Source organism: Drosophila tropicalis, unplaced genomic scaffold, assembly GCF_018151085.1.
Source record: "Drosophila tropicalis isolate 14030-0801.00 unplaced genomic scaffold, ASM1815108v1 contig_443, whole genome shotgun sequence".
Lineage (NCBI taxonomy): Eukaryota > Metazoa > Arthropoda > Insecta > Diptera > Drosophilidae > Drosophila > Drosophila tropicalis.
Window position 1 is genome coordinate 2,489,767 of NW_027172907.1, and position 21,939 is coordinate 2,511,705.

Below are 21,939 nucleotides of genomic sequence, written 5' to 3' on the forward strand. Positions count from 1 at the left end.
ATAATTTGTCCAAACAGAATATTCTCCTAATAAATAGGCTATATACATATGTATATCCATTCCCTAGATGGCAGACATTTGTATGGAAATTTACATATATCATTACATACTTGATACGCTAATATGCTGCTTGGGCTTGTGTTTAGCATTTGCATTACTAAACCACACACACATACACACACACACACTTACTCAGACAATACCCACATGCCACAACAAATTTGCGAATTCCAACCAATTAAGCAACACTGGCTTAATTTACCTTTACCTTATTTGAATCTCCTTTCCCACACACACGCACACTCTTTCCCATTGAATTTTTGAAACTGCGACTGTTAGAGCTGTGAAACAATCGATAAATCTATCGAAATACCTGCTAGACCCTGTTAGGAAGAAACAAAATCATTGAAACAATTACTTATTCAAAATGCTAAGACTAATGCGTATAGTTCGATACATTTAACGATAGTTGCTATACTAAATTTGTCGTTGGGTTTAAACTTTTCTTGTATATATATCAAATATATTGAAATCGAAAAGTCTTAGCAAGAGACAATCAAAACGTATTGCATATATAAAAATTATATTTCAAATGAAAATTGTGAACTATTTTCATTGGATTTTCGTTACAATTAAGGAATATTTGTGTGTTTTGTTGTTTTGTATATTTTTTTCTAGTCGTTAGCACGTTCAGGGCAATAAATGAATGAATGAATGATGGTTGTAGCTGGTTGCAAATGCAGTTACAGCCATTCTATACCGGCTAACGGCTGGTTGGGTGAAATTCCTTCAGTCATAAATCAATTGTTTTGCAGCTACCAGCAGCTTGTAGTATATACAAACATACATATATAGAACTATATAACTTGATGTCCTGTCCAGCATCCCTTTTTGTTTAACTGCTGTCTGTTTCACACTCTCACCTGCTCTCTTTCTCTTTCTCTCTCTCTCTCTCTCTCTTTTTCTTTCCCCATATATAAACATTGTGTGTGTGTATGTTTCTTTACACGCATATTTATATGTATATATATATATATATATATATACATATATATCTTGTATTTCGTACGATTTTGTAGGCTTGACAATTTGTGGCATCGGTAGAAGTTATGGCACCACATGTAGCACGACACCAGGCCGCAGCAGAGGTCCACCGACTGGTCAAGTTGGTGGTGTCTCTGCTGCTGCTGCTGGAGTTGGTCCAAATGCGGCAACTGGCCAAACGGCGGGGTACCATCAACAGGCGTTGACATTGCCCTTGGCCACGGCATTGACGGCACGCTCGGCGGCAATTAAATCACAATTTCTGGGCAATATCAATTTTTGAAACTACTAAAAAGGAATATATGTACATACATACATATATGCCAAACTAATATTGTATGTATATCTATATAGACAAACTGAACCAAAGTCTGACAATGAGAGGACAATTAAGAAGAAGAAAAGGCCGTGCGTAAATTTTTGAGTTTCATTTGATTGTTTCTCCATTTGTTCTGTTCATTTTACGATCAACGGTCTCAACGTGAACAACAACAAGCAAAAGTAAAAAACTCATTTGTACTGGGACAAGTAGGTACAACAACAACAACAACCACAATAACAACAACAGCAATAATAATTAAAAAATAACAGCAACTACAGCAAAAAATAAAAGAAAAACAAAATAAGAATCAAACATTTTCAATGTTAAATGGTAACAACAACAACAACAACAGCAACTAATTAAAAAGAAAAACAATCTGAAAACAAAAAACGAAAATAACAAAAATAACAAATTGATATATACATACGTTAGTTGAAGAGAAATCGATACATGTAATCCACATTTAGATCTGCAATCAATATAGAACAGTTATTCACAATATATATTAGAATTAACCCTCCTTCTATCTCTCTCTCTCTCTCCTCTCTCTTTCTCCATCTATCTCTAGTTAAACCCAACTATATCGTATAGCGATTTCACCCTATATAGCATATATAATCGTATTCGTATAATGGCATTCGTTGAACTCGTTAAAACTCAATTTTTAGCTAGTTAGATTTATTCTAGAGATCATAGAGAGATCCGGCTAGTTAGCTAACAAACAAACATACATACATACAGACACACATACATGCATATATATCTGTGTGTGTGTGTAGTAGCACCCTGTATTACATATACATATATCAATGTCTTTATAATCGTAGAATTTAGGACTAGACACAACTACATAATCAATTAAAACAAAAACAAGCGCATATAACATACACCTAACTGACACTTGTATGTGTATGTGAGTGTGTGTGTGTGTGTGCGTTGCAACTTAACTCATTTTGTGTTTTCTTATGCCCTTGCAAAAATATAAACTAAACTGAACTAGTTCAAAGCCTTCGAATTCTCTTCACATGTACTTCTTTTGCTTAAAAAGTCATGAAGGACTAACCACGACTCCTTTTGATAAGTTGTCTTCTCTTCTTTTAATTAGTTTTAATTACTTTTTGGCTCAAAATTTTATCGAAAAACCATTTGCGACTTATATTTCATATTTTAATTCATAAACGATTCAGACTCATGAAGTTGATTTCTCTCTTTAAATAAACTTATAAATGCTGGACGAGATATTTAAACTATTTATATAAATTTCAAGATGAAACATTCGTATGTTTAGCTAGACAAATGCTTAGTTTTGATCGTTTTTAAGCTGTCCATAATACAAATTATTATTCAAAATATATAAAACAATAAATATTAATTGGTTAATTGTCAAGTTTTGTTTCAAATGCCATTTTAATTTATGGAAAATCGGTCATAATATGTGATTTTGCAAGGGTATAAGTTGGTTAAGTTGGTTTACTTTTGGCTTAGCCAGAACAAGCGAATCTTTGCCATTTTCCCATTTGCCTTTCACTCTTCATCAAGCTCATTAAAATACACACACACACACACACACACACGCACACACACACACAAATACATATACTGAGGATATATTTCACCAAATATTCCCATTTGGTTGGAAAATTTTCATTTCTACTTTTTGTTTTTTGTGTGTGTGTTTTTTTTTCTTTTGGTTTTTGTTTCAGGGACATATAACATTTATCTATTATTTATAAAACTATTTTGCCATAGCATTTAAATGAACGAAAATTTCATTTTTGTTTTGTAGTTTGGCCATTTGTGCATAAATTAGTTTGTTTCGCTTACCCACAAAATAACAAAAACAACAACAACATCAGCCAAAACAAAAATGCGCACAGTGGAAAAACATTTAGATAACACCCAAACACACACACACACACACACACACACACACAGAAACCTGTCATACGTATGTATATATAGGTCTAGTGTCCCATTATTATCCTTTAATTAATTTGCTGCATATTATTATTGTTACCCCTAGAGTTTTCTAGATAATTAGCGAATAAACTAAACAAAAAAGAACAAGCAAACTAAAGCAAATGAGGAAATCATTTTTATTATTTAGTAGATTTAAATAGATTTATATACCAACTATAGATGAGTTGCTATTTTTCATCATTATTATTATCACCATCCACATCGTCATCATCATCATCATCGACATCATTCTGATCATCATTATGAAGCATTTGGCTTACATTTAACAGAAATGAATTTCCTTCATCGAAAAGCATCAAATGGGAAATAAAATCGCATACATAAATTTATGTATGAACCAAAAGTAAAAAATAAAAAAAAAAACTATGCAAAAACTAAATTTTACAAAACAAAAACAAAACCTACGTATTATAATATATCTCTATTTACTATATTTTATATATAAAAATAAAAACCAAAAAAAGATAGAAAAAAAAAACAACAAAGAAAAGGGAAAACCAAAATACAATACTTAAAAAAAATATGTCCATCCATTTTTGAAGAGCAAAAGCCAAATAATAAGAACAACAACAACAACTTGAAACTGAAAATAAATGAAAAACACAAAACAAAAAAAAAAGAAGAAGAAAACTTTCTTTAAGTTGCATATGAAAAATCAAATTTTTCTAAAATGTCCCATAATTTTTTTTGAATTTCCTCTTTTTTTATTTATTATTTGTGTAAGTTCTTAGATTATTGATGCCAAACAGAAATACTTATATACACATGCATACTATATCTTATACCAAAACAGATACATACATATATAATATATACACTTACATACATATACATATATAATATTTATATATAATCCAAAGAAAAATAAAATGCATCTTTAAGCTGTTACTTAGTTAATTGTCCAGAAAGCGGGACAGAAAGGCGACTGCTCTTCGTGGCATAAAAATATCTTATCAAAATGCTTGCAAGTTGTTTATATATATATACGTACTACACACCCACACTACACACATACACAGACACATGGATATGTATTTTACACGTATATACTGTGATTTATAAGAGACAACAAAACAAACAAGAGAGAAAAACGCTTCAAAAATTGATTATGCAGCATTGAAAAACAAAAAAAAAAAAAACATAAAAATCCTTTTTTTTTTTTTTTGCTTGAGCAAAAAATCTCAAAAAGTTATTAACTAATAACAAAATGCACAAAATAATACAAGAAAAAAAAAACAATTAAATAAATATAAACGGATACAAAAGCCGAAACCAAAAAAAACAAAGCAAAAGTCTCTGCGTTTTTCTTCTGCCGCGAGGCTTTTTGGCTTTAGATGGATTTCATTTAAATTAATACAACTACAAGCACACATACATACATATGTACATATATAAACGCAAATCCAAAAATGGAATTGACAGCAACAAAACAGACAAGACAGAGTCAGAAAGAATGGCAGAATGGGGAGAAAGGCAGAGCGACAGTTTGAGTGACAAAGTGGCTATCGAGGCGTATGCCTAAACAAACTTGACAGCAACTTGGCAAACGACGGCAACAGCAACAGCCACAGCAACATCCCAGCAATGGCAGCAGCAGCAGCAACATCATTATTATTATCATCATGTTGGTCAGCTTTCAACAAGGTCAGCTAATGGTCGTCTTTTCTATGAAATGCTTTATGTGCAACTCTTTCGTTTTTGTTTTTGGTTTTTTTCTTTCTGTTACTATTATTGTGTGGTGGCTCTTTCTACATACAAAGATATATCCATATACATACATATGTATCTATGTATATCTTTATATAATGCCAAAAGCCGCTCATATCACAAGTTTTGTTTTAACAATTTCTAATCAATGTTAGTTTAGCAAAACCATAAAGAAACAACAATAATAACAAATTTTGTAAACTGTTCTTAGGAACAGTCCATAATCATATTAACCCATAGAGAAACACACACACACACACATACACCCACATATATATACATGCCATTAACTGTGTAGTTTTCTTTATTATTATTATTACAATTACAATACTTATACATTTTACTTACATATATATCTATCAATAGAATAGAATAACAAAAACAAACAGCAAATAATAATAATTAATTATTCAAATGAATTTTACAAATTGTGTCATATAATCTCATTAGTAGTAGCTACTTATATATATACATGTGAAACCGTTATTGAAAAGGCTGAAATCGAAAACAAAAATCTGTGTAGTAACTAAATCAAGCCAAACAACAAAAAACAAAAAAAAAAAAACATGTCGGAAAACTAATTGTAATTGTATTTCTGTTTAACTTAGCTTAAGTATATTTAATTATATATTTTTGTAGTTTGTTGCCAAAAACAAGAAACAAAAAGCAAATCAAAATTGTGTGAGTGTGACCAAATCCCCCAGCCCTGTTTAGTGTTTAGGGTTGCCAGGTTCATAAATGAAGCAAACACACACACACTCGCTCACTTGCTAGACAGATACTGCAGGTCGGAAATTATGGCTAAAGGTGCTGCTGGAATGCGTGTGTGTGTGTGAGGTTACTTAAATCCTTTACTCTGTAACTTCTTGCAAAATTTCTCTGCTTTCTAATGAAAACAACATGGCGCAAAATGTAAACGTGAACGTAAGCCAAAGTTGATTGGCGCCACAGACTCATTGAACGAACGCACCATATACACACACACACGCACACACACACTGGCAAAAGGACTACAAAATCAGAAATCTGAAAGAGATCACTTTAATCAACAACGACCCAGTCTTTACTCTTTCAAGAGCTAATGGAAAAGTTTTTGCCTTCATTGGTTTTAGTTTCTAAGCAGATCTTTTATTGATTTCCATTCTTTTGTACTCAAATATTTATACTACTGATTCATTTTCATAGTCAGCCATGCTGTCCATGGTCCATTGTAGAGTATCACAGGCAATGACTGGGCCATGGCTCGTTACGTTACGTCACGTTACGTTACATCAATTTTTGTGTTTCCGCAGGAAATGCAACTGCGCTACGTTCCCATTGACCATAACCCGTTGCCTTTACTCGTTTTTTCTTCTTTTTTCTTTTTGTGTTGTTGTCGTTTTGGATTCGCTTCCCTTTTCCGTTATTCCCATTCTATTTCTTGCTTTCATTCATTTTCATTTCTTTCTTTCTTTATTTTTTGGGGGTTGTGTGTGTGTGTGTGTGTGTGTGTGTTGCGTTTTTATTTTTTTGCTCTGTTTGTTTGTCTCGTTCATTTCACATTCTGTGTTGTCATTTCAATATTGGTGCTAGCGTATTTTTACTTGCTGCAGCAGCTGCGACCAACGAACAGCAACAGCAACAACAACAACAACAACGACAACCATAAGGCCGAAAGAAAAGTGCAAACCTTCCCCCCCCCATGCAGTGGGTGGTTTATGGCGAGGGGGGAGGGTGGTGGTGGCGGCGGCAAGCCAAACGTAGTAACTGAGTTTGGGGTTTTGGTTTTGGCTTTGTTAGACAGAGACAAATACAGCAAGCAGTGTCAACCCTGTGGCCCTTTCTGCTCTGCCCCTGGTTCTTGCCCTTATCCCAGCCGTAACCCATTCTGTCTCAATGTTGCTCGTTTAATAACCGAGCACTTTGTGTTTTCATAACCTGCGTTCTAGTTAGCTTTTTTCCCCCATTTCGATTTCTTTTTTCCCAGCCCCCATTTCCCCCCATTGTTTCGTTGGACATTTTCCCTTTTTTAGTCTTTTTCCTCTTTTCTTTTTTTTGTTTCTTTGATCGTAGTTAACGTACCGGTATATTGCTAGCTCTTTCAGTCTCACAATTAGTCACTGAACTTCACATACATAGAAGCCACACCACAAAATCATTTACAGCTCTATCTATACTTGATCTACATATATATATATTTATATACTTGTACTTCAAACTCGTATACTCACTTGTACTTCGTTTTGAAATATGTTTTTTCACTTAGTTTTGAGCATCTATGTATCTTCGTATATATATATACCAACAATATACAAGCATATTTATCTCTTAGGTACTACATACATACATATATATACATATCCTGCCCAAAACCAAACTTTTAACCAACTTAGTAGTTGTCTACTATTCCATTAACTAATAATACTATATACCTATAACTATATACATATATTGTTACCCATTACCCGCATACCTATCTCTATTAATGTCCATTCGTTTTGTAATCTTTTCTGCCACTTACAGTTGATCTAACCAATGGGCAACTCACTCCCAATAACAATACGCCACTGCTAACACAGGCGCTATCAGGTAAGTGTCCAAGTCCATTACCTCCTATCTCAACTACTCTAGTCATTGACCATCGAGTTTTTGTGTTTTGCATCTGAGTTTGTGAATAATAAGCAACTTTTTGAATGAGATTAAGTCGGCGATTTTTCTCTTCTCTTAAACTTATTTGTTTTCGCACTTTTCGTGTTATTAAAGGTTTCTTCAAGACGAATCTATGTCTTTTAGTAAACTACTTTCACAGCGAAATTAGAAAGAAAGAAAGAGAACACATTTTGCCTTAATCAACGATCTACGATCAATTTATTCAAATGCAAGAGAGTATTTCCATTTCCACGCTCCCATGGCATGGCAACAGGGCAAAACGAAGCAACGAAAGCTATAAGAATAGTTTTTTAACTCATTTAGCTGTAATTCTCAACTGGTTTTAGCATAGCAACGCATTTCTGCAGTTTCCACCGATTGTTCTATGAAAGAATCGTCTTTTGGCAGATTAAACTTGTGGTCGTGGTAAGCAATTCAAAACTAAATAGATTCGGACAAAGTACTGAGATGCTTTATATATTTCTAACTACTCCCAATTAGAACATATGAATGCATATAAAGCACTCGATGGTCAATGGATTAAAGAAATTCAAGTACATTTAATCGTTTTCTCTACTTCTGTTTGCTTTTTGTTCACCCATAATTCCTGATTCCTTGTTCTGTGTCGTTAAACTGATTATCCCTCTTACAGTGATGAACAATTATCAGGCAGCTGCTGCGGCTCATAGCTTTGGTCCATCGGCATCGCCGCATGCTGCAGCAGCGGCTGCTGCTGCCAGCACGGCCAGTAGGCAAGGATTCCCGTCGACCAATTCGCCGGGACCGACCATTGATATGTATAGCTCGGCTACCGCTGACAATGTGGGCTATGTGCAGGCCACCAGTCCGCAGCCATCGGGCTTTCCCATTGCCGTGAGCCGTGCTCCGTTGAACTATAGCCCGGTAAGTTATACACTTCTCTACACTCCAACACCAACACAGTCACACATACAGACGCTTACACACACACACATACACACACAACGACAGACAGAAGACAGTTGGTTTAAATGCCTAGCGAGAGCGAGAAAGTGAGAAAAAAAATCAAATAAAAACAAAATAATGAGAATCTCTTTAGTTGAACATTTTGTTGGTATCTCTCTCCTAGTTTTTAGTTTCTCTCACACACTCTCCAAACAGACAGACAAAATATAATCAATTTAAATGAAAATCAAAAAAAAAAAAAAAAAAAAAAAAAAAAAACAAAACAAAACAAGTTCTTAGTGCAAAATAATAATCAACAAAATCAAAATAGAAATAAATACTAAATGATTGCGTTATCCTATCCAAAAAGAAAACATATATATATATATCGTATCGTATTTCTCTTTCATTTCGTACAGATTTATTCGTTGAACTTTGCGATGGCTAATATATAAAAAGACTGATAATCCCAAAAATAAAGAAAAAGCAAAAAACAAACAAAAAAGAAAACCAAAAATATATACAATTATATATTTAAAAAATTGAAAATATATATAAAAAACAAAACAAAATAAAATAAAGTAAAAACAAAGAAAGAAAATAAGAGTATATAACAAAACGCAGTTGCACAAAGGTAGGCACACCAACAAAACTACAGAAGTGTTTTTTTTTTTTGTTTTCTTCATTTATTTTCCTTCCTTCTCTCTGGTCTCTTTTTTTTATGATTTTTTTGTTTTCTCTCTTTTTGTCCAAAAATCTTTTTCTACTCTCAACTTGAAACATTTTCAATTACACTGGTCTACAAATTGTTTATGAATTGGATTAAAAAGTGTTGTAAAATGCAGAATGTTCATTCAAAATCTTAGCTTGGGACAATCAGAAAAAAGTGTTACCAGATGCGAAAATGAAACAGCATTGTCAAAAATGATCTAGTATTCTATTTACACCGAAAAGTATGCAACATGCAGTCAAAGATGTTGCCATTCAGTTAAGTCTGGAGCCCAATATTTGGTGTCCACCCAAGAGGCTCTAATGCCTATCCATGTGTTCTAGCCTTTCTAAGTCGGGATATTTCCCTTATAACCCAGGCACGTCGGTCTCTCTCTGTCTATTTGGTTGGAAATGGTCATATAGAGCAGCAGCTTAGAATAATCTTCTCCTCAGAGTCTAATGGGCGGATCTGGGTATGTAAAATAAGAGAAGCTTGTCCCCTTTAAGTAAGCAATGGGCTCGAAAAGCAATTATTGATTTCGATAAATAAAAACTGTGTTTTAACGGGGCATCAGGTCAATAAATCTTAATAATTTATGAGATTTAAAATCATAGGCAGCACAAAAGGTGAGCAGGTTGTCTTTTTAGCTATTTCAAGAACCACCAAGTTATATCATTCGATAAATTTGTAATTATTTCAAATGCCCAGAAACTTTAAAATTGTCTACAAACATTTTTTGCATCGAGAATGAGTTTTTATTCCAAAAAATATTTGAAATGTCTAAAAAAACGAATTATTGGACCGCTTATTGCATACTTTAAGGAGCAAACTTTCCTTATTTTACATACCTATACATTTTAAAGCGATTAAGGACTTATAAGTAAACTGATAAATGATATAAATGTGAACTAAATATAAAATCAGCCAATTCCATATTAACTAAGAACACTTTTCAAATTCAAAATACATATAACAATCATGTCGGCCAGTGTTATTAATTAATAAACAACAAAATTTTGCGTTTTCTTCTTCTATTCGTCTAACTACAACTAGTGAAATGAAAAATCAAGCATAAATCTAAAATATAATATATATATATACCAAAAAAAAAAAAACAAAAATAATAATAATAATAATAATGTTCGTATGCACGTCACAAAAGCACAGTTTTTTTTTTTTTTTGGTTTTTGTTTTTTAGGCCGTTTCCAATTAAAATGTTTATGATTTATTTAAATTTGTTTTTCCCATACAATATAAATATGTATATGTATTATATACACTATATACGTGTATCTCAAATATTCAACATAGAAAAAAAGAAATATATATATATATATATATAATACTAAGCGCAGCCACAAATAACAATTCCATAAATCATATCCATGACAGCGAGGTTTGATAAACTAAAATGTGTGCGCGAAATGTGTCGAAGAGTCAGGAGGAGGTGGTGGAAGATGAGCAGGAGCAGCAGCAGCAGTAGGAGCAGCAGCAGGAGCAGAAGCTGAATAATCCATGCACTAAAACGATTTGCTAGAATGGGAAAAGCGAAATCTACGCGGCAATAGAACAGTCATACCTGTCATTTTGTCAGTTTGTCAGAAACGTCATTTCGCTAAGGTTAGGCAACCGACACTACTAACATTTTGTCGATATAAACTAGTGGGAGAGAGAGAGAGAGAGAGCGACAAAGTGGGGGAGAGAGAGAGAGACTATGGAGGAAGAAAATGTGACCTTTGCTGTCTTAGATGTCACAGTAAGGTTAGACATTCGACATTAACACAATTCCCAAACACAAATGAGTTCAATTCATAGATCCTGAGATCCCTAGATCGATTCATAAAGACAAGCGAGTCTCCTGGCAGGATTGGTCCGATATAGAGACAGAACAGAACTGCATTTGCTGCATTTATCAAGCCTCGTCAATGTCAATGGAATAGTTCTTTAGCACTTGTTCATTACTCTTCTTCTTTACGTTTTTTCTTAAACATTTTCAATTTTCAACTCAAATTTTTCACTTGTATCTATTATTATTATTAATAGCCTGTGTATATATATATACATATATATATATCTGTCTACTTATCAATGTTTTATATATCCATCACTCTCTATATATGTATGTATGTATATATACATATTTAAATGTGTGCGTAGATGTGATCCAATATGAATAAAAATATATATATAAATTAACGCAAAAAATTACACACTACAAAATAATCATAAAAAAAAAATGCATAACAAATAATGATATTGTATTTGAATAATTTTGTTTTCTTCTCTTTCTTTTTATGTTTCCTTTTTCATTCTTGTTATTGTTGCATTTTCTTGGCATTTTCTTCCGTTTTCAATTGCAACGAAATGTTTATTTACAGGGACCACTAATTCCTGCGGCATTTACAAATGGATACCATTAAAAAAGGTGGCGCCGACAACCGCAATGACAACAACAACAACAACAACAACAATAGCCAGCAACAACAACAACAGAAGCAGCAGTAGCAAGAACAACAACAACAACAACAGCTGGAAAAGCAGAAGCTGCAACACACACAGACACAGAACCTACACACACACACACACATATAGCGCAACAACAACATCAAGAATAATATTATATAAAAAATATACTTCAAAGATATATATATACATATATATTTATATGCATATATGATGTATATACATACATAAGCATATGAGCAATGGAAACACACACCCAAAACATATTATAATTAATTAATTATTGCATATACATATAAGAAGAAGCAACACACAAAAAACAAAAACTTATATAGAAAGCAAAAGGAAAAACCACAAAAAAGAAAGCAAAAAACAAAAAAAAAAAACACTATGAGCAAACACAAAACGAAACAGCAATAAAATTAATTTTAATTTAATGACAACAACGACAACAACAACATCAGCAACATTAACCACCAGCAGCAGCAGCAGCAGCAGCAACTACAAGCAACGCCAGCAACACGAGCAACCAGCAACCTGCAACCAGCAAGCAACGCACATTTGTCCTTCGTTGCAACAACAAACAAACAACATACAAAAAAAAAAATATATACATATATATGTATATAAAAAATATATAAAAAAGACAAAAAGATGCAACGTGTGCAACAAAAATCGTTTAAAATGCAAATTAAACTCGTTGCAGCAAGCGAAAACAAAAATTTACACACACACACACACTCACACTGGTTGCAAAGTAGGCGTCAATATGGGCATGGTCGTGGGCGTAGGCGTAGGTGTAGGCGTGGTCAGCAAATTTCTTGTTGTTGAACCGATTTTTCGTTTCTTTTTTTTTTATTTATTTGATTTGTGGTTGTTGTCATGTCATCATCAGTTTTAAGTAATAAAAAAAAAAGGAACATTATGAATCAAAGAGTGTCTGGGATAGCAGATTGACAGATTGCATGGACCACAAGGATCCACAGGAGACGATCGTGCCAAGAATACGAAAACTGTTGTTCGATTTCATTTCTGATATCCTTTTTTTGCCTGAACCACAAAAAACTTTGAGTGAGGGAATATCCCAAATTTTGATACTCTTTCGCATGGAAAATGCAATCTGTCCCTCTCGACACACATTCAATACTCTTTGAAAACACACACACACACACACACCAAACCATGAAAACACAACAAAGAAATGAAAAGGAAACCAAAATATGCAAAAGATATGCAAATGTTGCAAAAAAAAAAAAAAAAAAAAAACAAATTACAAAATAATAATAATAATAAAAATACCAAACGAAAAAAAAAAAAAAAAAAAAAAAATCAAAAAACAAAAAACAAAAAAAACCAAACAAACAAAACCAAATGAAAAAAAATGTTGCAATAATAGCGAAAATGAAAAAATGTTATTATTTATATTGCGTATTATTATAAATGCAAATTATTATTATTATTATTATTATAATTATTATTATAAACTATTCTTAACAACAAAAAGAACGAGAGAAGATAATGCATATAAAAGTTGTAAACTTTAAAAGTTAAAGTCGATATATACCATGCATATATATCATTATAAACAAAACAAAAAACCAACTGCAATATACATATACAAATGAGAAACCAAAAGTAAATTACATAAATCAAAAACAAAAGGAGAACGAAAAAGAAAAACAAAAACAAAACTCAAACCCAGGACAATTGACGTGGGAGAAATTCTTGCGAAATGTTATAGATTATTATTTTATTTCTCAAACGAGTTCGTTTTTTGTTTTTATCTTGTTTTCAAAACAAATCGAAATCAAAATTGTGCAATTTCGTATTTCGTATGAATTTATTTTAAAAGTACAACAACAACAAAAAAGAAAAACCATATTAATTACTTAAATTGGGAACGAAAACCCGTCAGAAAGCAAAAATCTGTTGAAACTCGTTTGAAAAATATTTTAAAAACAAACAAAAAACAAAATGAAAGCAAGGGAATAAGGGAAAATAAAGTAATAACTACAACTTTTTGTGTTCAGATGGGAAAGCAAAGAACAAAAAACAAAAAAAAAAAATGTATTAAAAAAACAAAACAAAAAAGAAGAAAAACACCCAAAAAACCTATGGCTAGTTAGACAAATATGTTAAAGCATTAATTAATGACAATGAAAGCAAAAAAAAAAACAAACAAAAACAAAAGCAAAAGCAAAAGCGAAGAGATCAGAGAATTTTGTGAATTTGAAGATGATGAAGCATAAATCAATTTATTTGCTAAAAAAAAAAAAAGTAAGGAAACTCTCAAAATATCTAAAAACATATACACAACAGACACTCACACCCACACACACTCACACACACGCATACATAAAACTGATGAATCAAAAAAAAAAAACAAAAGATGAAAACTTAAACAAATTACAATCTAAGCTCGTAAGCAAAATATAACAATGAACTATTATATACATACAAAGAAAAAAAAACCAAAACAAAAAAGAAAAGAAAAAAAAACTAAAATACAAAATACAACAACAACAACAACAACATATATAAGTTAGTACATTTAAGTAAATAAAATATTTATAACAAACAAAATATTGACAAACTTTCACAATGTCGTGTGTTGTTTGTCCCAAAAGAAGGAAAAATTCGGTAAAGCTGTTGAACGAAATGTTCAAGGAAAAGTTCTATGGAAAATGATGAGGAAGGAAAAACACAAAAACCAAAAGCAAAAACAAAAAGCAAATTAAGAAAAATGCAGGCCACATTATGTGCAATTAAATTTTTTTTCTAGTCGCAACTTTTCGTTGTCGACCATGATGAATAATGAATATATATCTCTATATATATATATATATATAAATAATGAATAATTGGGAGATGGATGAAAGGATGTATGGAAGGATGCATAATTCAAGTAATAGAACAAATATATTTATATACAAAAACTAAAACTTGCAAAAAAAAAAAAAAAAAAAAAAAAAAAAAAATTACTATATATAAAAAGTATCAGAAAAAAAAAAAAAATTATTGGAACCTATCAAATAGTTAAGTCAAATCACATTTAAACACACAAAACGAAAGAAAAAAAAAAAAACAAAAACAAAACCAAAATGAAACCCAAAAGAAAAATTTTGGGGGGCAATAAATAAATAAATTTACGGATGAAAAGAGAAAACCTAAATAATAATTAATAATAATTTTTTTTTTTTTTTTTTTTTTTTGTGTGTGTATGTAAAAGAAGAAGTATGCAATGAGAGAAGACGAAAAAACAACAAAAAATGTTCCTTTTTCACATGACGAGAAAAAAAAACAAAACAAAACAAAAAGAAGAAACCAAAAACCCAGATAAATGTATGAATGAAGACGACATTTAACTTTTTTGCCAAATTGTCAAACCAACGCGCTAATCCAAAAGACATTTGGCCAAAAGTCAAGAAACGGCAAATGTCTTTGGACCAAACAACAACAACAACAACCAAACGACAGACGACAGACGAACCCCTAAACCTCCACCCGGATAGAAACCCCAAACCAAGCATCATAATTATACGATATAACTAGTTATATATACACATACATACATACATATATATATATACATATAAATAAGAGTATATTGAGGAAAACGAAACAAGAGCAAATAGTTACCATATACAAATAGCGTTTATAATGTTGATGAGATACTGCTTAGAAGGTATTGAGTTTTACTTTGAATACCCTGTACTCTCCGGACTGCCACATCCCTTCTGAATTGAATCCCCCAAGAGTTCTTTAGGACAATGAATACGTTTTGCATACTTTTGGGCGGGCACGAAACGCAAATTACCAGATGACGCCACTGTGTAGCACAAAAGAGAGCGAGATGGCAGCATAAGCAATTGGCTCGGAATGAACTTGTTGCAGGATGCAGGGTATTCAAGCAGGTCGGCTTTCCGACTTAATATACGTAAATGTTTGTTTGACAAATCCTTTTTGTTTTTGTTGAGTTCTACACACACACACACTCACACACAGACACATTGCATATGTATAATCAAAAAAAAAAAGCTAAGGAAATAAGCATAAAAGACAGCTAAAAGAAAGGTTAAAAAACGTTTAAGAGAAAATTGAATTTTTTTAGATAGGCAAAAGATCAAGACATGATTTCTGTCCACACACACCTACACACACACACACACACACACACATCATTAGCAAACGACAAAAAAAACCAGAAGAAGAAGAAGACGAAGAAGAAGAGAGCAAACAATTTTACTTAAAACACAAAATGGGCAACAAAATGGAAATAAAAAGAAAATCCAAAAGGAAAAATCAATGTGAAAACGTGAGAGATGAAAAAGAGCAAATCATTTTTTGCATTACATTGAAATATGTTAAAAAAAAAAAAAATATTATACATAAGGCATATACAAAGCAAAAAACAAAACAAAAAAAACAAAAAATATATTTTTAAGACATGTTCTAAAAGCAATAATTCAAAAACAACAACAACAAATAAGTTTAACATTATCAACAAGAAGAAGAAGAAGAACAACAACAACAAACATACATAAAATATACACCAAATATATAAGTATATAAAAGAAATATACATACATATATATATGTATATATATATATACAAAATATTCTTAATTATAGAGAGCATTAACAAGAACTGGTAATTGTCTAATGTGTGACAAAGCAAAAGCAAAAGCAAAAACAAAAACAAAGAATAAGAATATAACAAACACACACACAGACACACAAACTCACACACACACACACACATACATTTTCGACTGTCTTAAGAACAAACCAAAAATTGATACAAAAACCTCTTAAAACATTCTCGAAAACAATTGGAAGAAAGGAAAAGGACATTTAATATATGCTAAGGCTTCATTTTTCTTCTCCGCCCCCGCCCCACACTTTTGCCGCATGAGAATTGCAAAATGCCAAAGGACGACGACAGGCAGATCCTTGCGATTCAAAGATTAGAATAGATTCTATTTCTATAGCTTTTGATTTTTTTATTGTTAATATTGCTAACAATATTTAGAGAGAATTTTTTTTTTTTTTTTTTTTTTGTTTAGTTAACGAAATTTTTCATTATATAAGTAGAATCTAATTGATCATCTAAACATTCTCTATATAAAGACATATATAATGAAACAAATTGGTATACCGGATCAATAAGAACAACAACAACAACAACAACAACAACAAATAACAACAAACAACAACAAGCAATGCGTCCTTGTCAACAAAATCAATTTCAGTCAATTAGAAAATTAGAAGAAAAACAACAAAAAAAAAAACAAAAGGCAAACACTGAGAAGGGAAACACACATTTTTTAGCAAACAAAACAACAGCGACAACAACAACCAACAACAACAACAACAACCAACAACAACAACAACAAGATATATAAGATAAAATACAGTTTTTTCATTATTTTTTTACTCAAAGCGCCGTCAAAAAAAAAAAAATGAGAAATTAGCAAAGGAAAAAATTTGCCACTTCAGACGGCGCAGGCGCAAAAGCTTTAACCAAAAACAAAAACAAAACCCTAATAACATATATATATATATATATATATATATATATATATTTCTCTTTTAATGTATAAAACGCAATGAACAAACCAAAAAAAAAAAGGAAAAAGAAAAAGGGAAGTAAATAATATATAAAAATATATATATATACTTATAATATAAATAAAAACTTAAGCAAAGATTTTTTAAAACAAAACTATAAACAGAAAAAAAATGCAGAAGAAAGAAAAAATTTCCAGTCAATTTTTGTGAGGCATAAAAACCCAAGGAGCTAGACGAACAAAGGACGAAGGACAAAAGAAAACAAAACGTAAAAAGGAAAAAAAAAGAAAAATATATAAGATAAAAAATTGAAATGAAATGTTAGTCTACACATAAATGAACTAAACAAATTACTTTGCCTTTGATTTCACTCTTTCTCTGTCTCTCTCTCTCTATCTATCTATCTATCTCTTTCTAAATTATAATTATGTATGTATTATTGACTTAAAAAACATATCAGTTCTTATTATGTGTATGAGTAAATACAAAACAAATAAATGGATACGATAATGTTAAACAAATACAATTTAAAGCGTTGAGAAGCAAACAAAATGCCAACTAAAGGACATAAACAGAAGAAGAAGAAAGCCAATTCGATTCGGTCCAAGAGATCTTTGAGACCCCAAGTGGGTGAGAGAGAGGGAGATTGAGTAAGACTCTCTCAGCTTTAATAATTTCAAAGGACTATGCAAAAGTCTCTCTCTCTCTCTCTCTTCCTGTCTCAACCGAGTCTATTTGTGAATATATTCGAATCAATTGCTAAGAATTTCTTCTTTTGTAGAAATTAGTTGGTTTTTTTTTTTTTTTTTTTTTTTTTTACTAGATGAACGTAGAAAGAAAAAAGGATAAAAATTTCAATTTAACAATGATTTTGTTTCAGATTTTTATACATACACAATGTGTACATACACCAATACAAAACACACACACACACACTACACACACACACACACAGTACAGAAACGAACCGATCACTTGACTATTTTTGCTATAATTAAGATGAAATGCATAAAGAAACCAAAAAAAAAAAAAAAAAAAAAAAAACAAATGAAAAAGAAAACCAAAAATGAAGATGAAATGAAAAGAAAAAGAAGAAAATTCCCCCCCAGGAATAACACCTTTACTATATTGACAATATCTCTTATATATTTTACACTATACTATATATATATACATACATATATATATATATGGAAAATTATATATTAATATATACAAGAAACCAAAAAAAAAAAAAAAAAAAAAAAAACAAAGGATAAAAGCAAAGCAAATATGAATGCAAATGCAAAGAGCAAACAGGTTATAGAAGAAAGAAGAAAAGGAAGAATGAAAGAGACAGACAGATGAAATGGCAAAAACAAGAAAAGAAAACAAAAAAAAAAAACCAAAACTTGTATTTACAAATGATGACAACAACAACAACAACAAGAAGAGCAAAACTAAAACAAAATCATTTTAATACTTTATACACATGAGACAACAACAAACAAACAAGAACAGCAACAACAAAACGAAAATAGAAAAAGAAAGTGCAGAACAAGAGTAAGAGAAGCAGAAGAAGAAGAAGCTACATTTATAAAGAAGCAAAAAGAAAGAGAAAAGAAAAACCAAAACGCGCCCAGTTTGTAAGTATTCTAACTAAGTAAGTTGAAATAAAACAAAAGTAATTACAAGTAATTAAGAAAGCGAAAGCGGAAGAAAGTGGAATCAATTATACATACAATATACAGATCGGCGGAATATATACGGAATACACACAACACACAAACAACTTTCAATGCGAGATACTTTAAAACAAAATGGCAATGAATATGACAAAAAAAAAAAAACAAAAAAATCGAAATAAAATACTAGAAACTAAGTGATTCCCCGAAATCCCTCGCCCACTGTCCAATCCTTGAACTCCCTTCCCCACTCCCACGAGGAAAAGCGATAACCACATTGGCTAAAAAGACAGGCAGTTGGCCTCAAAATAGTTTGACACTCGAAAGCCAATGTGTGTACATAAAGGTGGTCTATATATATACATACATATATGTATGTATATACTGCTATATATATGTATACATACATAAACTGAAACAGTACTACACTTACAGCAAACTATACAAGGTAAAAAACGAAGAAAAGAATAATTAAATAAAGAACATAAATTTTGAAGAGAAAAAAAAAACGTAAGAAAAAAAAAAAAAAAAAAAAAAAAAAAAAACACAGAATAGAAGCATGACAAGAATTTAATAAAACAAAAAGAAAAAAACAAACAATTTTTTTTTTTTCATCTATATAGAAAGAAAAAGAAAAAGAAAAACAAAATCCGGTAACGAATTTGTATATTTACTACGAGAAGAATATTCGAAAATCGAAAAGGTCCCAAGTCCCTCAGTTCATTCAAAAAAACAAAAAATAAAAACGACAAGACCGAATATGAGAAATCCAATTACAGATTCAAGAACAAGATATGCATATATGTATATATAAACAGATATACATATAGTTATATAACCAAATGATGAAAAAAGAAAACAAACAAACGTATAGTTAAATTCAGATAATGTTAAGCAGCTGATATTAAAAGCATCAAACGGACAGTAAGACAAAAGGACAGACAAACAGACAGCCAGCCAGCCAGACAGACAGACAGACCGAAGGATGGATAGTTTGAATGGAGAGAAAAGTATAAGATAAAAAAGGCATAATGAAAGTAATTCAATTATTTAATAAGGACCCTCGATTAACGGTACAGATAAAACGAATCGAAAGGACAAACAATGACAGAGACAGAGACAACAGAGATAGTATATAAAAAAGAAAAGGACACATTGCGATTATATTCAATATAAAAAGAGGGCTCAATTGCTCTTTTCATTTCACACACACACACACACACACACACACAGTTTTTAACATACACACAAGCAATATACATTATATATATACATACATATATATATATATGGTATATATAACTGTGTGTGTGAACAGAATTAACAAACCAAAATTGATTAAAAGGATAATCATTCACTTTTGTTCACAATGTGCCACACGTCAAAAGAGAAATAAATTGAGAGATACACACACACAAACACACACACATACTCACACTCACACTAAAGAGAATGAAAAGTTAGAAGAACAAGAGAATGAAGGTTTAAGATCGGTCCAGGATATACAATATATATTTATGTGTGTGTACATTGGCATCATCATCAACAACAACAACAACAACAACAAGAGCAACAGCAATATGCAAGTAACTACAACAAGAACAAAAACAAAACAAAAAAAAAAAAACAAAGATTACATGATTTTAAACAATATGAAAACCAAAAACAAACATGGTCGAAAAAAAAAAAACGGCAAAAAAAACATGACAAAAACAATTTAAATAATGGCATAATAAGTTTAAGCTAATGGTATATAAGTTTAAAAAACAACAAGAACAACAACAACAAATGGCATAAAAAGGATATGCTTTAGAGCAGCCAAAAAACGAAAAAAAAACACAAAAAAAAATAACAAAAAATACCAAAAACTACAAAAAAAAAACAAACAAAATTAAAAACAAAAAAACCAAAAAAAAAAAAAAAAACACAACAGTAAAAAGCATTATATATATATAAATATATAATAAAAACAAAAAACAAAAATTATAATGAAATAACTGAAAAATAAATAAATTAAATTCATAAATGATAAATAAACAAATATGAACATTGTTCAAAAACATAAAAACACAAACTCTTTTTGTTTTTATTCATTTCTTTTGGGAAATATTTCAGCAATCCCAAGTGGTCACATGGAGAACAGGTAATCCTTCGAGTACCAAAAGAATCCATTTCATTTTTAGCGAATAAGTAAAAAATGCGATAAATGCAGAATACAGAGTTGTTTGACAAGAGAAACAGTTTTCAGTGTCTTGGACTTCAAGCTGGCCAAAGGACATCCCAATGGTCCTTACAATGACCGACCTATGAGCACTCTTTCTGGTTTTTTCACTTGTAATTTTTTCCAATTCGCAAATTGAAGCAAAAGTTTAAAAAAATCTAGAAAAAGTACAAAATCCTTAATATCTCAGCTCTCCGCAGGACAATCGGGATGTCCTTTGCACCAACGATATTCCTCAATGGTTGGAATGTTTGGGCACCACTTTCGTCCTGATCCTGCAAAGGACTCGCGAGTTAATTACCATTTTTTCATGAACAAAAAAAGTCCTTTTATCTCAGCTCCCAAAAGGACATTCCAGGATCTGATAGTGTCAGTCGATGCGGATCATCAAGGACTACAATCTGACCAAAGGACATCCCGATCAACCTTTAAATGACCGAGTTATAAGGACATTTGTACTTTTTGTCACTTTTTTGCCATTTTTCTGACCTCCCCCCTTACAAAAATTCTAGCAATGTTTTTGGAAGGATATTGAAAATCCTTGAATGCAGATCGATAGTCCTGATCCTGGAGGCTCCAAAAAAAGATGTCCTGGCGAAATCGATCAATGTCCTGGCGAGATATGGCTTCGAAGATATTATCCTTTTTTCGTTTCTTAGCTCTAGAATCCACAAATCCTGGCACAGGACGAAAGGATACGGTT

The 21,939-nt window shown here is 31.3% G+C and overlaps 1 protein-coding gene across 4 annotated transcripts in view; it reads left to right on the forward strand.

Annotated features, from left to right (window-relative positions):
• The window catches only part of Rbp6 (RNA-binding protein 6), a 196,629-nt gene extending 184,127 nt beyond the window's left edge, over positions 1–12,502 (forward strand). For 2 of the 4 annotated variants that reach the window (XM_068286439.1, XM_068286442.1), the window contains 3 exons: positions 7,556–7,621; positions 8,334–8,584; positions 11,696–12,502. In XM_068286439.1, the coding sequence (XP_068142540.1) occupies positions 7,556–7,621; positions 8,334–8,584; positions 11,696–11,737 (359 nt within the window). In that variant the 3' untranslated portion in view covers positions 11,738–12,502. Of the gene's footprint in view, positions 1–1,079; positions 2,507–7,555; positions 7,622–8,333; positions 8,585–9,024; positions 9,240–11,695 lie in introns of those variants that run through there. The other 2 variants (XR_011031961.1, XM_068286440.1) reach the window with 2 other exon arrangements.
• The last annotated feature ends 9,437 nt before the right edge of the window (positions 12,503–21,939 follow it).